Genomic DNA, 15,845 nt, shown 5'->3' with positions numbered 1-15,845 from the left:
GTCCATGGACAGAACTCCACAGGCAGTTAGTTGAGGAAGGAAGGCCATATCCATGGACAGAAGGCCACAGGCAGACAGCTGGGGAAGGAAGACCATATCCATGGACAGAAGGCTACAGGCAGATAGCTGAGGAAGGAAGACCATGTCCATGGACAGAAGGCCACAGACAGTCAGCTAAGGAAGGAATGCCCTGTCCATGAATAGAAGGCAACAGACAGTTATCTGAGGAAGGAAGACCATGTCCATGGACAGAAGGCCACAGGCAGTTATCTGAGGAAGGAATGCCCTGTCCATGAATAGAAGGCCACTAATAGCTGTAGGGGGAAGGCCACATGCAGTGTGTGAGTGGCAGCATCTATCACCAATGTAAATGACGTCTTAATATGACGGGAAGATGCTTACAAGTTGCCTTCTCTCACAGAAGCCAGGAATTAGCCCCAAGTCCTCAGAAAGAACATCTTCAGGAGGAGCTCAGAAGCGGCAGCCTCCACATTTCTCTTGTAATAGATTCACTTTAATTAAACATATGATACCATTTGGCAGTCTAACAAATGGGAATTTCTGGGCTCACGAGAATATCTTTTGTTCTTACAGAGTTAGCAGAAATTCTGAATCTTTTTCCTAATAGGAAATTAATATGTCTGTATTTTATTTCTTTGGCACGAGTTTGGAGTATAATACGACTTCAGGCTGCATTTTCTACAAAGGCATCCCCCAGATAACCTCTCCACGTTGATTCCAGAGATATATATGTACTTTTTCCTTTAACTAGTTTAAAAAGGGAAATCCGCACAGATTATCAGACTAATATATTAATTTGGGTTGTCTGGGCTGATATTGCTTTATTTCTGTCCTCGGATGAACTCAGCGTTCATCTTACAGCAGGGGGTTTACATTTATCCAACAGTGAAGGTATCTGTAGAAATCTATCTTCCTAAAATTACATAACTGGAAGATAAGATCTCCTTTTGTTCTAAATTCTAGAGTTACTTCAACTTAGTACTGTAGTCTTAGGTCAAATGTTGTGCTGTGAGAAGACAACAGTGACATCTTGTGGTCAAATTACAGAATACCACGTTCTTACATGTTTGCTTTCACTAAATGCTCTAACTTTGTTAACAGCAATCCTTGTTAGTTTGGGGCTACTATGGCACTTTTTGTACTTTCTAACTGTTCAATGGTTAGAAATAGGTTTTCAGATGTCAATACCTGTGCCTTATATTTTTGGAAAATTGTGGTTTGAGTATTGTGGCTGGATGGTGTAATGGTTAAGGGCTCTGCCTCCAACACAGGAGACCAGGGTTTGAATCTCGGCTCTGCCTGTTCAGTAAGCCTCACCTATTCAGTAGGAGACCTTAGGCAAGTCTCTCTAACACTGCTACTGCCTATAGAGCGCGTCCTAGTGGCTGCAGCTCTGGCGCTTTGAGTCCGCCAGGAGAAAAGCGCGATATAAATGTTATTTGTCTTGTCTACTCCATTAGGTTGTATTATTGTAATTAACCAACAACCACATTAAAAATGTTTTGAAAAGAAAAATATAAGCTTGGTTAAATTACTAATGGTACTAGCCAACTTGGATGTGTCATTCATACAGACCCAGTGATAGTGGTCTCCTGATATCCGCTGAAGTTGCCTGAAGTGTTCCCTCTGTTGTGACCCCATGACCCGGACGACTATCTGCCAAGGGTTATATTACAAGTGTGGCCACCAGGATTACCTGGCATCCATTCCTAAAATGAACCCTCTCCTCCTAGTGCCAAACACTAAACCGCATCCCCACCCCCCTAATGCCTAACACTAACCCCACCAAACACACCCAATACCTAACTCTAACCTCCCCTCCCAACACACACACACACACACACCTAAAACCCAACACTAATCCACCCTGCCTGGTGCCTAATACTAAACCCCACCAACAACAACTAATATTTAGCTCTAACCCACCCCTTCTATTGCTTAGCACTAGCAGCCCACCCCCTCCCTCCCTCCCACACACACCTAATACCTAACTCTAACCCACACCTCCTAGTGCCTAACATTACCCCCATGCCTAAAATGAACTCACCCTCCTTGTGCCTAACACTAACCCCCCTCCCCCACCGAATGCCTAACACTACTTCCCCTACCCACCACCAGTGTTGCCAACCTCGGAAATAAATTTTTACTGACAAAGCACAAAACATTTACTGACAGAACACTTTTTTATTGACATCTAATATTACTGAAATTAAATGAAAGATATCACACATGCACCCCACATGCAATACACCGGCAATAACGTGGGGCGTGAATGAGGAAGAAGAGTACAGTGGTGGACACTGGAAAGGTGAAGTATTAATACACGGCATCTGGGGGAGGGGGACTTTGATACATTTACATTTGGAGGATGCGACCGGGTGTTCCGGTCACGTTTGTTCTCGATTATCGCAGCCCTTACCGCTGCACACCTGATCGAGCATGAGAACCTGAGATTTTCCAGCATGTCCGATTGGTACATGAGATCGATACATGCAACCAATTTCGGCCCAACATTGGTTTGATCGTCAATAAGGTATGCTCTTGATGGCACCGATTTTTATAATATCAATAATAATTGTCTTATCTGATGGTCGATCGGCCGCCAAGTCTACAGATGTATGGCCACCTTTAGCTAGAGCTGTGTACATTCCAGAGTGATATATGAACTGATAAGCAGTACGTGCTGTGATCTTGGGGAAAAGAGAGAGTTTTTTTTTTTACTGACACCACAAAGTTTTTCATGGACTTTACTGACAGCCCAGATTTGTTGACTTTTTTACTGACTGTCAGTAAATTTACTGACGGTTGGCAACGCTGCCCACCACCACCACCTGTAGCCTTACAGTAAACCTCCACCAAATGCCTACAACTAACCCACCCTCCTAATGCCTAACACAACCCACAGCACAACCACCACCACCTATTGCCTAACACTAAGCCACTCCCCTAGTCCCCAACACTTACCTCCCCCTGCTGGTCCCTTACACTAACCAACACTGCTGGACTACTGCTATTTGTAGCCATTCATCTACACAATAGATGATCAGCTCCTCTTATAGTTCTGATTTTAGTAGCTAATCAGCTACTGCTATCACATCGGGTGCCTAAATGACTGGGTGCCCAATTGCAAATCATCAGCACGATAAGACACCTGCCGATGCTCGTGTCCCAGGGGCGTAACATTACGGGATACAACCCCTACACCCATGGGGGAGGGGTCCGTGGCCCCACTGGGTACCGCTCAGGACCATTTGGGGGGGGGGGGGGCAGGAGGGGTCGCAGCATGAGGGGAGAGCATGGCCACACATCAGCAGCCCTAACCTCGGGCTCTCCCCTCCAGCTTCAATCAGTGTTTGCAGAGTGGGCAGGACCACATACCTTCCTGAGTTCCACCGCTGGAGTTTCCTCTCTCTGTTTCTGTTTAAACAGGAAGTAGCGTGAGGCACTCAGAGAGCGGACCTCCGCAGTGGATGGAGGTATGTTGTGTTCCTGCCCACCGCCTGCTGCCACTGATTGATGCTGGAGGGAAGCACTGAGGGGAGAGCCCGAGTTGAGGGAGAGGCTGTCCCCCTTCCCCGCCGATGATTGGCCAAGCTCTCCCCTCATGCTGCGACCCCTCCTGCCCCCTAAAATGACCCTGAGCGGGGGGAGCGGGGCCCCATCCAAATTTCTGCAGGGGGGCCCGGCGATTTTTAGTTAGTGGCCTATCACCTCATCAAGTTATCCTAGCCTTTAATCATTAACTTTAAATGTGTTTATTATAAATTTCAACTAGAAAAATACTGCATGGAGATGCCGCATGTAACTCATTTTACAATAATATTGTCTTTCTCGCAGTGCATCCACCGCGATCTGGCTGCCAGAAATATTCTGTTATCTGAGAACAACGTTGTGAAGATCTGTGACTTCGGACTGGCCAGAGATATCTACAAAGACCCCGACTACGTCAGAAAAGGAAGCGTAAGTCTTGAAAGAAGAGAGAGAAACTAAAATCATTTTACATAACAGAAAAGCAACTAGGAAGGTTTATTTCTTCTTGCTTGGACAGAAAATACCATAAACATTGGGCTAGATGTGCGGCTATTTGTTAAAGATTCCTACTTTCAATGAAGAAATAGACAAGACACAGAATTTTTATTTCACGCTTTTCTCCTGGCGAACTCAAAGCGCCAGAGCTGCAGCCACTAGGGGGCGCTCTATAGGCAGTAGCAGTGTTAGGCCAGAGCTGCAGCCACTAGGGGGAACGCTATAGGAAGTAGCAGTGTTAGGCCAGAGCTGCAGCCACTAGGGGGCGCTCTATAGGCAGTAGCAGTGTTAGGCCAGAGCTGCAGTCACTAGGGGGCGCTCTATAGGCAGTAGCAGTGTTAGGCCAGAGCTGCAGCCACTAGGGGTAGCTCTATAGGCAGTAGCAGTGTTAGACCAGAGCTGCAGCCCCTAGGACAGTGATGGCTAACCTTGGCACTCCAGCTGTGGTGGAACTACAAGTCCCATGAGGCATTGCAATACTCTGACAGTTCTAAGCATGACCCGGGGAGGCAGAGGCATGATGGGATTTGTAGTTTTGTCACAGCTGGAGTGCCAAGGTTAGCCATCACTGCCCTAGGACGTGTTCTATAGGCAGTAGCAGTGTTAGGCCAGAGCTGCAGCCACTAGGGGGCAATCTATAGGCAGTAGCAGTGTTAGGTCAGAGCTGCAGCCACTAGGGGGCGCTCTATAGGCAGTAGCAGTGTTAGGCCAGAGCTGCAGCCACTAGGAGGTGCTCTATAGGCAGTAGCAGTGTTAGGCCAGAGCTGCAGCCACTAGGGGGCGCTCTATAGGCAGTAGCAGTGTTAGACCAGAGCTGCAGCCCCTAGGACGTGTTCTATAGGCAGTAGCAGTGTTAGGCCAGAGCTGCAGCCACTAGGGGGCGCTCTATAGGCAGTAGCAGTGTTAGGCCAGAGCTGCAACCACTAGGGGGCGCTCTATAGGCAGTAGCAGTGTTAGGCCAATGGTGGAGCCACTAGGGGGCGCTATATAGGCAGTAGCAGTGTTAGGCCAGGGCTGCAGCCACTAGGGGGTGCTCTATAGGCAGTAGCAGTGTTAGGCCAGAGCTGCAGACACTAGGGGGCACTCTATAGGCAGTAGCAGCGTTAGGTCAGAGCTGCAGCCACTAGGGGGCGCACTATAGGCAGTAGCAGTGTTAGACCAGTGGTAGAGCCACTAGGGGGCGCTCTGTAGGCAGTAGCAGTGTTAGGCCAGAGCTGCAGCCACTAGGGGGTGCTCTATAGGCAGTAGCAGTGTTAGGCCAGAGCTGCAGCCACTAGGGGTGCTCTATAGGTAGTAGCAGCGTTAGGTCAGAGTTGCAGCCACTAGGGGGTGCTCTATAGGCAGTAGCAGTGTTAGGCCAGAGCTGCAGACACTAGGGGGCACTCTATAGGCAGTAGCAGCGTTAGGTCAGAGCTGCAGCCACTAGGGGGCGCACTATAGGCAGTAGCAGTGTTAGACCAGTGGTAGAGCCACTAGGGGGCGCTCTGTAGGCAGTAGCAGTGTTAGGCCAGAGCTGCAGCCACTAGGGGGTGCTCTATAGGCAGTAGCAGTTAGGCCAGAGCTGCAGCCACTAGGGGTGCTCTATAGGTAGTAGCAGCGTTAGGTCAGAGCTGCAGCCACTAGGGGGTGCTCTATAGGCAGTAGCAGTGTTAGGCCAGAGCTGCAGCTACTAGGGGGCGCTCTATAGGCAGTAGCAGTGTTATACCAGAGCTGCAGCCACTAGGGGGAGCTCTATAGGCAGTAGCAGTGTTAGACCAGTGGTGGAGCCACTAGGGGGCGCTCTGTAGGCAGTAGCAGTGTTAGTCCAGAGCTGCAGCCACTAGGGGGCGCTCTTTAGGCAGTGGCAGCACCAAGGGAGAGCTTTCCAGTGCTGCAGCCCCCTCACAATTTTCATTAGCACCCTGATAGCACTGGCACACTTGCCACAGTGGGTGCCAGTGCTATCAGGGTGCTAATATCAGGGTGGGGGGGCAAGGCGGGGCAATGCCCAGGGTGCAGAGTGAGAGCGGGCTGGCTACTTACATTGCCGGGATGCACGTGCCTCATGTAATTACTTCCTCTTGTGTTCCATCTTGTAGTAACAGCGCCCCCTAGAGCGCTAATTTATAGTTACACCTCTGCTACTAAATATTTTATTGCTGTCTGTGTCCACACTGGTCGCCTTTGTTGGTGACATGAGAAGATGTCAGGAGAACTCTGTTCAAGAAGGACACAGAAAATATTAAAACCCAGACAAATATTAAAACTACTTTCCACTCTATCCAAAAATAAAAAATGGTTTAGACTAGAGTTCTACCTTAAAGCGGGACTGAAAATTGGTATAAAACAAAGTGTTTCACTTACCTGGGGTTTCTGCCAGCCCCGTGCAGCCGTCCTGTCCCACGCCGGTCCTCCACGATCCTCTTTTCTCCCGCTGCCAGCTACTTTCGTTACCGTTGACTTACAAGTCGATAGCAACTGCGCCCCGAGCCTTTTTCCGCATTCCAGCCGGCAATAGCGTCCTGTGCTATTAGCACAGGACGCTATTGCCGACTGGAATGCGGAAAAAGATACACGAGGCTCGGAACACGCTGGCGCAATTGCTGTGAACTTGTAAGTTGACAGTAACTAAAGTAGCTGGCAGCGGGAGAAAAGAGGATCGTGGAGGACCGGCGTGGGACAGGACGGCTGCACGGGGCTGGCAGAAACCCCAGGTAAGTGAAACACTTTGTTTTATACCATTTTCCAGTCCCGCTTTAAACACTACTATGTTGAAGTTCATTTCAGGCACCAGTATTCAGAAGTAGGGGAAATAATTACGTCATTAATTTCAATGCTAAATTTTCACAAAATGACTTTAATAGAAGTTAAAAAGTCATTGCGATCACCTCCAAGCTTTTCTGTGCATCCTCTGTTGTTCTGGGTCTTGAAGCAGTTTGGGTTGGTTCCTTACAGATTGGTGGGGGCTGAGGTAATATATCTCTGCCAAGATGAAAGCAATCGGGTCCCTGATTACCTCTAATGACTTGATTAGAGGAATAGATCAGTGGTGGGAATCGCAGTCGGCTCACAGCTGTCCAATCTCAACGTTCCCCGTCCTGAACTCTGGAGAAGTTCTCGGGATACAGGAGGACTGTGTTACAGATGTATGTGTGTCTCACGTCTCGGGCCAAACGATATCCTCAACGAAAATATATAACGGCCATTCATCAAAATGCTCTGATACGGCCACAAAGTATTTAATCTAATTGGCGTCACATTTAAAGGTTGTTACGCATTTATTCAATTGTATTATCAATGACCTGGGACCGTAGGGAGATGTAGGATCCAAGAACAAATACGTATCAGGGCCTATCATGATTCACTGATTTTATATCTAACACTGAGGCTAGTTTACTGTTGAAAAAAAAAAAATCAGACTTGCGTTGTACTTTCTTTCTTAAGGCTTCTTGCACACAGGGACGTACAGGCGCACGTTAGTGCAGCCTGTAACGCTCCCCCAACGCACAGCAATGTAACACAAGTGGGCTGTTCACACTGCCCACGTTGCGTTACGTTGTAACGCAGCAAAGTGCTGCATGCTGTGGGTTTTCCGCGGCAGAGCCGCGTTAGACTGTTTGCACATGCTCAGTCATGTTGGGGAGGAGGGGAGAGCGGGCGGGCACATGGCTAATTAATATTCACTGCACTCAGCGACGTGCAGTGTGCAGCCGCCTGGACGTGATAATCATGTCCAGGCAGCAGGAATGGTTAAAGAGATAATGAAAATGATCTCCTAGGGCAGGGGTCAGGAACATTTCTGGCTGAGAGAGCCATGAACGCCACATATTTTAAAATGTAATTCAGTGAGAGCCATGCAATAGGTATCAAACTAAATACAAGTAAAATTGGAGCAGCCATTAGTTTTGAGGGAGCGTGAGTAAGTTAGTAGTGCATACTACAGCAGTAGCGTACTTACTATGAAAATGTAACTTGTGCTGCCACACTAAGCTGTGCTGCTTGAGCAGTGTAGCTTAGTGAATCAATCCCTACTGATTTGTATGTGAGCCAGATGCAGTGAATGGGAACATAGTTCCCACTCATTGATCTAAGTCCCCAGCAGAAAGACCGACGGCTTCTTATCAGAGGCCATGGTCTTTCTGAGCAAAAAAAAAAAAAAGTCCTCCACATACTTCCTGGGCTAAAAAAAAAAAAAATATTCACTGTGGCCATCTTGTGGCCAAATAGTAAAACTACAACTACATACTTTTTTTTAAAATAAAATAAACCCACATTATTACATATAAAATTACCCGTTTACCTCCCACACCAAAAATAACCCAAATAAAATGTTTAATGAAAAAAGAAAATTTTATATATATACATACATATACATAAGGGTCTGAACTTTTTTAATTTGCATGTGAAGAGGGTATATTACGAACAATTTTTAAATTGTAAGCTTGTAAATAGCGATGGACGCAAAACTGGAAAAATGCTCCTTTATTTGCAAATAAAATATTGGCGCCATACATTGTGATAGGGACATAATTTAAATGGTGTAATAACCGGGACAAATGGGCAAATAAAATACATAGGTTTTAATTATCGTAGAATGTATTCTATCAAAGCTATAATGGCCGAAAACTCAGAAATAATGATTTTCTTCAATGTTTTTCTTAATATTCCTGTGAAAATGCATTAAGAAAAAAATAATTCTTAGCAAAATGTACCACCTAAAGAAAGCCTAATTGGTGGTGGAAAAAAAACAAGATATAGATCATTTCATTGTGATAATTAGTGATAAAGTTATAGGCGAATGAATTGGAGGTGAAAATTGCTCGGATGCATAAGGTGAAAAAATACCCGCGGGCTGAAATGGTTAAAATAACTTTTCAGCATTTTACAATTAGAAAAGTACCAAAAAGTGGATAGAAAAAGTGCAATCAAAATTATTTTGAGTATTGTATTGCTTGCTGGTTGTTTAAAGGGACACTTAAGTCAAACAAAAAAAATGAGTTTTACTCACCTAGGGCTTCCAATAGCCTCTGCAGCTGTCCGGTGCCCTCGCCGTCTCCCTCAGATTCTCCTGGCCCCGCTGGCAGCCACTTCCTGTTTCGGTGACAGGAGCTGACAGGCTGGGGACGCGAGTGATTCTTCGCGTTCCCAGACACATAAGCACCCTCTATGCTGCTATATGGTATATGATATATGCTATAGCAGCATAGATGGCGCTATTGTGGCCAGGAACGCGAAGAATCACTCGCGTCCCCAGCCTGTCAGCTCCTGTCACCGAAACAGGAAGTGGCTGCCGGCGGGGCCAGGAGGATCGGAGGGAGACGGCGAGGGCACCGGACAGCTGCAGAGGGCTATTGGAAGCCCCAGGTGAGTAAAACTCATTTTTTTTGTTTGACTTAAGTGTCCCTTTAAAGTGCATTTTATGACAAGGGCCATATGCAATTCAGGTTTTCTTTCCAGTTTTCTCCTGGGTGATATTCTTTAATCTTCAGTTTCCAATAACTTTTCAGCACTTTACAATTGATAACGTACCAAAAAGTAAGGAAAAAGTACAATTAAAATTATTTTTGAGTATTTTCTTGCTTGCTGGTGGTTAAAAAAGCATTTTATAAAAAAAGTTTTAAAAAAATCACCTAGGAGAAAACTCTGGAGATAAATTTAATTGCATTTGGACCCTTTTCAATTAACTTTATCTCCTTAGTTTTCCCCATGGTGATATTTTTACATCTCATCAATAAAATGCATTTTAAGCCACCAGCTAGCAAGACAATATTCAGAATCATTTTGATAGTACTTGTTCACCTATGTTTTGCTACTTTTTCAATTGCACAGTGCTGAAAAGAATGATCTCCTGGGAGAGAACTGCTGGAACAAAAAAAGAAAAATCTTTCGGGGGAAGGGGGGGGGGGGGGGAGAGGATCAGCAGGAGTACCAGGGAATGTGCATTATCGTAAGAGAACAGAGGTGCCAGCAGGATAAAAGGTAATAAACGTTTTAAAATTTGCTGGGAGGCAGTGGTTGAATTACCTCCGGAAAGCAGACTCAAAATACTGTCTGAATTAAACAAATAAATTTATTATTGGTACCCCAAAAGATGTAACGCGTTTCGCAGGCACAGCCCTATGACAGAGGCGCTATTCGTGCTACTGACGAGCTACTGTTTGTCCCCTACCTTATTGCCTGATGAAGCGGGCTGTGCCTGCGAAACGCGTTGCATCTTTTGGGGTACCAATAATAAATTTTTTTGTTTAATTCAGACAGTATTTTGAGTCTGCTTTCCGGAGGTAATTCCACCACGGCCTCCCAGCAAATTATAAAATTTTTATTACCTTTTATCCTGCTGGTGCCTCTGTTCTCTTACGATAATACTGTGTGCACCCCTGGTGGAGTGGTGACCTACCCCTACTTTCCTGATCTACAGAGAGAGCGACATCTTAGTCCTGAGTGAGGACAGGTCTAATCTCCTCACCTGCATGTACAGTGGTTACCTAGGCGGTAACCCACATTTGTGAGTAGATTTATCTCACACTTTCATTATTCCAGGGTTTTCAATACATACTACACTATATTGGGCTCTCGGTGTTTCTTATTTAGGGAATGTGCATTGTTTAAAAGGAAATAAATATGGTGGCCTCCATATCACCCTCACTTCATGTGTCCTTTAAAGTGGACCTGAACTCAGAACTCCTCTCTGCTGTAAAAGATGCTCAACAGCATAATGACCTTAAGGCTACTTGCACACCAAGACGTTGCGTTAGGTGCTACGTTAAGGTCGCATAACGTGCACCTAACGCAAGGCCTGGTGCTCTTCGATGTGGACGTCAGAGTGAGCCGCGTTGTGCAGCTCACTCTGGCGTCCGTGATGCCGTGATGCGTACTCTTGGACGCATGCGGCATCACGTGGTCCCGCCGGCCAATCGCCGCACAGAGCGGCCGCACCAGGAAGTAAACACTGCACATCACTGAGTGCAGTGAATATTAATTAGCCATGTGCCCGGCCGCTCTCCGCTCCTCCCCAACATGACTGAGCATGTGCAAACACTCTAAAGCCGTAGCATGCTGCACTTTCAGAAGAACGTGCAGCGTTACATGTAACGCAACGTGGGCAGTGTGAACAGCCCACTTGTGTTACATTGCTGTGTGTTGGGGGAGCGTTACAGGCTGCACTAACGTGCGCCTGTAACGTCTTAGTGTGTAAGCAGCCTTAAACAAAAAAAACATGTATTTGTTACAGCTGATACTACTCCTAAAATAAATCTGCACTGTTTCTACTTCCTGATTCATGGAAGCCAACATATTATTTACAGCCTGTGCTTTTAAATGGGCTTATCTGCCATCTCTGCCATGGCAGTCATGTGACACAGGGGAGAGATCAGATTACAACTTGTGATTAGTCACACATGAGGGGGGAATTAGACAGGCTAAACTCTTTAAATACACACAGGGTTCATTTCTGTTAGGTTTTCCTTGTGTCCCGTGCAAGAGTTCAGCTCCACTTTAAAGACTTTATTTTAAAATGCCATCATTAAACTATTGTGTTTAGGGTGGTGGGCTGGTTGTATAATGTTTAATTACCAAATCCTCTGCAAAACTGTTGTAGACAGCAGAAAATGGGCTGATTTTTTTTTGTTCCCGTTGGTGACATCGCCGTAGCTGAACTAGTCACCCAGTCTTGAAGAATCCAATTCATTGTTAAATATTCCAGTGATAATCTTTACTCAGCACGTCCTTTTTTCTCACACTTATACATTCAGATGTCACAGAACCAAATAAATGTTCTAAAAGTGGCACTTTAACTTTGATTAGTTATGACAGGTTCATCGGAAAGCGTATTTCTGCTAAAATCACAATTGTCAGAGAGAATGTTGAACTTAAGCTGCATCATCCGCTGGGAAAGTCTTAATGCTCGCTAATTTATGACAATTCCGCGCAGGCACGCTTGCCTCTGAAGTGGATGGCGCCGGAGAGCATTTTCGATAAGGTTTACACCACTCAGAGCGACGTCTGGTCCTTCGGAGTGCTGCTGTGGGAGATCTTCTCGCTCGGTAAGTTAAACAACCAGGGCTGTTTTATTTCAACCCTTGAGCTTCTCAGACCAGACGAAAGCGCAGATCGCTGGAGAGCGCCGCACAGGAAGTAATGACCTCATATCGTTCCTCCAGGTGCCTCGCCTTACCCAGGCGTGCAGATCAACGAGGACTTCTGCCAGAGGCTGAAGGACGGGACGCGCATGCGGGCACCAGAATACGCCACCACAGACGTGTAAGTCATTTTCATTATTGTTAATATTATTTGTACCCATGGGGTGAACAACAGATCGTTCCGATATTGGCAGGGGGAAAAAAAGCAGATGACGTGTTTAGACAAACGATCTATGACGTTTCTCAAGCGTTTTGAATGACCGCCACGGATCACATACAGTAATCAGCAAATTACGATTATGCAAAATTTCGTGTACATTTTTGCATGTACTCTTGTACATAATTCTGATTTGTGAATTAAATTGATTTTGTATAGTAATTCATATGATTGCTTAAAATTTTGCATAATTTTTGTGTAATTTCGTGCCAACTTTGGCAGTGAATAGCAAAGTGCCCATACAGGGTAGTGACACCAAAATCGCTACATATGTTAAGGGGAATAGTGGGTACAAGTCAAAAAAAGAATTTTCCAAAAAGACCTTGTAGTTTTTGAGAAAATCGATTTTAAATAGTTTAAGAAGCTTAAAGCGGAATATAACCCTGTATTTCAACTTTGCTCTAAAACATTATTTACAGCGTATTATATGCAACCAGCATTTTTATTTTTACTAGACCAGCATTGGAAGGGTTACACACAGAGCTTTAAAGTTCCATGGAGAGAACTGCAGATGCATCCGAAGTTTAGATAGATACATTTAAGCAAAACAAAATGTAACAACTGTGGAATGTGACTCACTCTCTCTGACTGTGCAGGAGCTGGAGGACAGCCAATGAGTGTGTAACATTCCTCACTTGTTACATTTTGTTTTGCTTAAATGTATCTATCTAAACTTCGGATGCGTCTGCAGTTCTCTCCACAAATTTTAAAGCTCTGTGTGTAACCCTTCCAATGCTGGTCTAGTAACCAAAAAAAAATGCTGGTTGCATATAATATGCTGTAAATATTGTTTTAGAGCAAAGTTGAAATGCAGGGTTATAGTCCGCTTTAAAAACCATTTTTCTTTGCATATTTAAAATCTGTTTTCTCAAAAACTACAAGGTCTTTTTGAAAAAAATTCTTTGACTTGTACCCAATATTCTCCTCAATATATGTAGCAATTTTGGTAGCAATAGCATGTATGGGGGCGAAAAGTTACGCGAAATTATGAAATATTACTTTTACATACAAAATGAATTGCAATGATCTCTGAAATTTCGCATTACAATTACGCTGGGTAATTGTGTTTTTCGAAGCGAAATTTCGCATATGCTGATCACATCGGCAGATAATCGCTCATAGTTCGCAGTGTGTACAGAGCCATGAACAATTATTAAACAATGTGTCCGCAAAGTCTTTGGCGCTTGCCGCACATTCCACATTGTTTAACGAAAAAGATAATTTACCGTATCGTTCGTCAACACACCACATAGTTCACGTCGGGTAGATATCAGTAAAGATAGATTGTGGAACAATTGTTTTGTCAGGTGATTTACACAATCGATCTTTTAGTGGATAAGTAGCTTAAAGGACAATTGACCAAAGAGGTGGCTGCCATATTTATTTTCTTTTAAACAATTCTAGCTGCCTGGTATCATGCTGATCTTTTATATGGATCAGTACTGTATGAATAACATGCCTGAAAACAGCAAATGCGGTCAAACATGTGATCTGCTGCATGCTTGTTCAGGGGCTATGGCTAAAACCATTAGAGGCAGAGGATCAGCAGGGCTGCCAGGCAACTGGTATTGTTTAACAGGAAGTAAATATGGCAGCCTCCATATCTCTCTCACTTCAGTTATCCTAGTTTACAGACAGTGGGCCTTTAACATTTTCGACTTTATCCCTTGTGATTCGGCTGCTTTTGAAGCTCAATAGAAAATAATTTACAACACAAGTCACACTTTCTCATCATTTCTCTGCCGGTCAGAAATGTTTTTCCTTCTGATAAACATCAAATTAGTTTTCAGTTGGCGAGATGTGAGACAGCAGACAGCGACATAACACGCCACAGAGGTATTTGTAGTGTTCCTGGCCGGCATTCAGAGAACCCCCTGGGTGATCAGGACCCTGGTTATTACACATTGTCGTCATGACAACCCCGCCACAGTAAAACGCATAGTGACGAGGGGCCGCTTATCACACAGGACACTTTGCGATAATCGTTGCCGGCAGACTCTCTTCATACCGCCAGCCAAACTCTCATTTCCTGGGGAAAACTTCCAGAGCCCCGCAACGGCTGGAAAATAGAACGAGGGAAAATTGTCTCTGTGTTTCCTGCACATGGTCAGTAATGGGGTGAGCTGCCTGGCTGAGGACTTATAAACATGTTGACTTTCTGATACTGCAAACCAGGCGTCTCCGCTTACCTATACTGGGGGCCGTCTCACTGTGTACTGGGGAGACATCTGGCTGCCTATATAAGGGGATCTTCTGACTAACTATACTGGGAGGTGGTCATCTGGCTAACTATACTAGGTGGGCATCCGACAACCTATACTGACGGGTCATCCGGGTACCTATACTGGGAGGATCATCTGGGTACCTATACTAGGGAGACATCCGGTGGTGGTTACCTATACTGGGGAGATATGTGGTTACCTATACTGGGGGGGCATCTGGTTTCCTATACTGGGGAGACATGTGGTTACCTATACTGGGGAGACATCTGGTTGCCTATACTGGGGAGACATCCGGTTGCCTATACTGGGGAGATATCCGGTTGCCTATACTGGGGAGACATCCGGTTGCCTATACTGGGGAGATATCCAGTTACCTATACTGGGGAGACATCCGGTTGCCTATACTTGGGAGACATCCGGTTGCCTATACTTGGGAGACATCTGGTTGCCTATACTGGGGAGATATCCAGTTACCTATACTGGGGAGACCAATGCACAGGGTATGGGATCGCACACCACAGTCGAGGTGCTGAACCGTATTATAATCCACAACAAATATCCAGTGGGATCTCACACTCTTAGATACCAAATCCGGTTTATTCAATTACGTGACACACCATTCCAAAAACCAACGAATCGTTTCGGGGCCCCTCAGGGTCCCCTTTGTCAAGTTAACAGTACCATTCTGTACTGTTACCTTGACAAAGGGGACCCTGAGGGGCCCTGAAACGATTCGTTGGTTTTTGGAATGGTGTGTCTCGTAATTGAATAAACCGGATTTGGTATCTAAGAGTGTGAGATCCCACTGGATATTTGTTGTGGATTATAATACGGTTCAGCACCTCGACTGTGGTGTGCGATCCCATACCCTGTGCATTGGTCTCCCCAGTATAGGTGTTTGGTATCTAAGAGTGTGCGAACCCACTGGATATTTATACTGGGGAGACATCTTGTTGCCTATACTAGGGAGACATCTGGCTACCTATACTGGGGGGGAATCTGGCTACCTATACTGGGGAGACATCTGGTTGCCTACACTGGGGAGATATCCAGTTACCTATACTGGGGAGACATCCGGTTGCCTATACTGGGGAGACATCTGGTTGCCTATACTGGGGAGACATCCGGTTGCCTATACTGGGGAGACATCTGGTCGCTTATACTGGAGGGACATCCGTCTACCTATACTGGGGGGGCATCTGGCTACTTATTCTGGAGGCATAGCTAGCTACCTATACTGTG

General features: G+C 45.4%; 1 protein-coding gene across 2 annotated transcripts in view; it reads left to right on the top strand.

Moving 5' to 3' along the window:
- The window catches only part of FLT4 (fms related receptor tyrosine kinase 4), a 312,818-nt gene that overhangs the window by 285,647 nt on the left and 11,326 nt on the right, over positions 1–15,845 (top strand). For both annotated transcript variants that reach the window (XM_068278407.1, XM_068278408.1), the window contains exons 23-25: positions 3,859–3,981; positions 11,957–12,068; positions 12,186–12,285. In XM_068278407.1, coding sequence (XP_068134508.1) covers positions 3,859–3,981; positions 11,957–12,068; positions 12,186–12,285 — 335 coding nt within the window. The remainder of the gene's footprint in view (positions 1–3,858; positions 3,982–11,956; positions 12,069–12,185; positions 12,286–15,845) is intronic.

This window comes from Hyperolius riggenbachi, chromosome 3 (assembly GCF_040937935.1).
Source record: "Hyperolius riggenbachi isolate aHypRig1 chromosome 3, aHypRig1.pri, whole genome shotgun sequence".
NCBI lineage: Eukaryota > Metazoa > Chordata > Amphibia > Anura > Hyperoliidae > Hyperolius > Hyperolius riggenbachi.
This window is presented reverse-complemented; position numbering and strand designations above follow the sequence as displayed.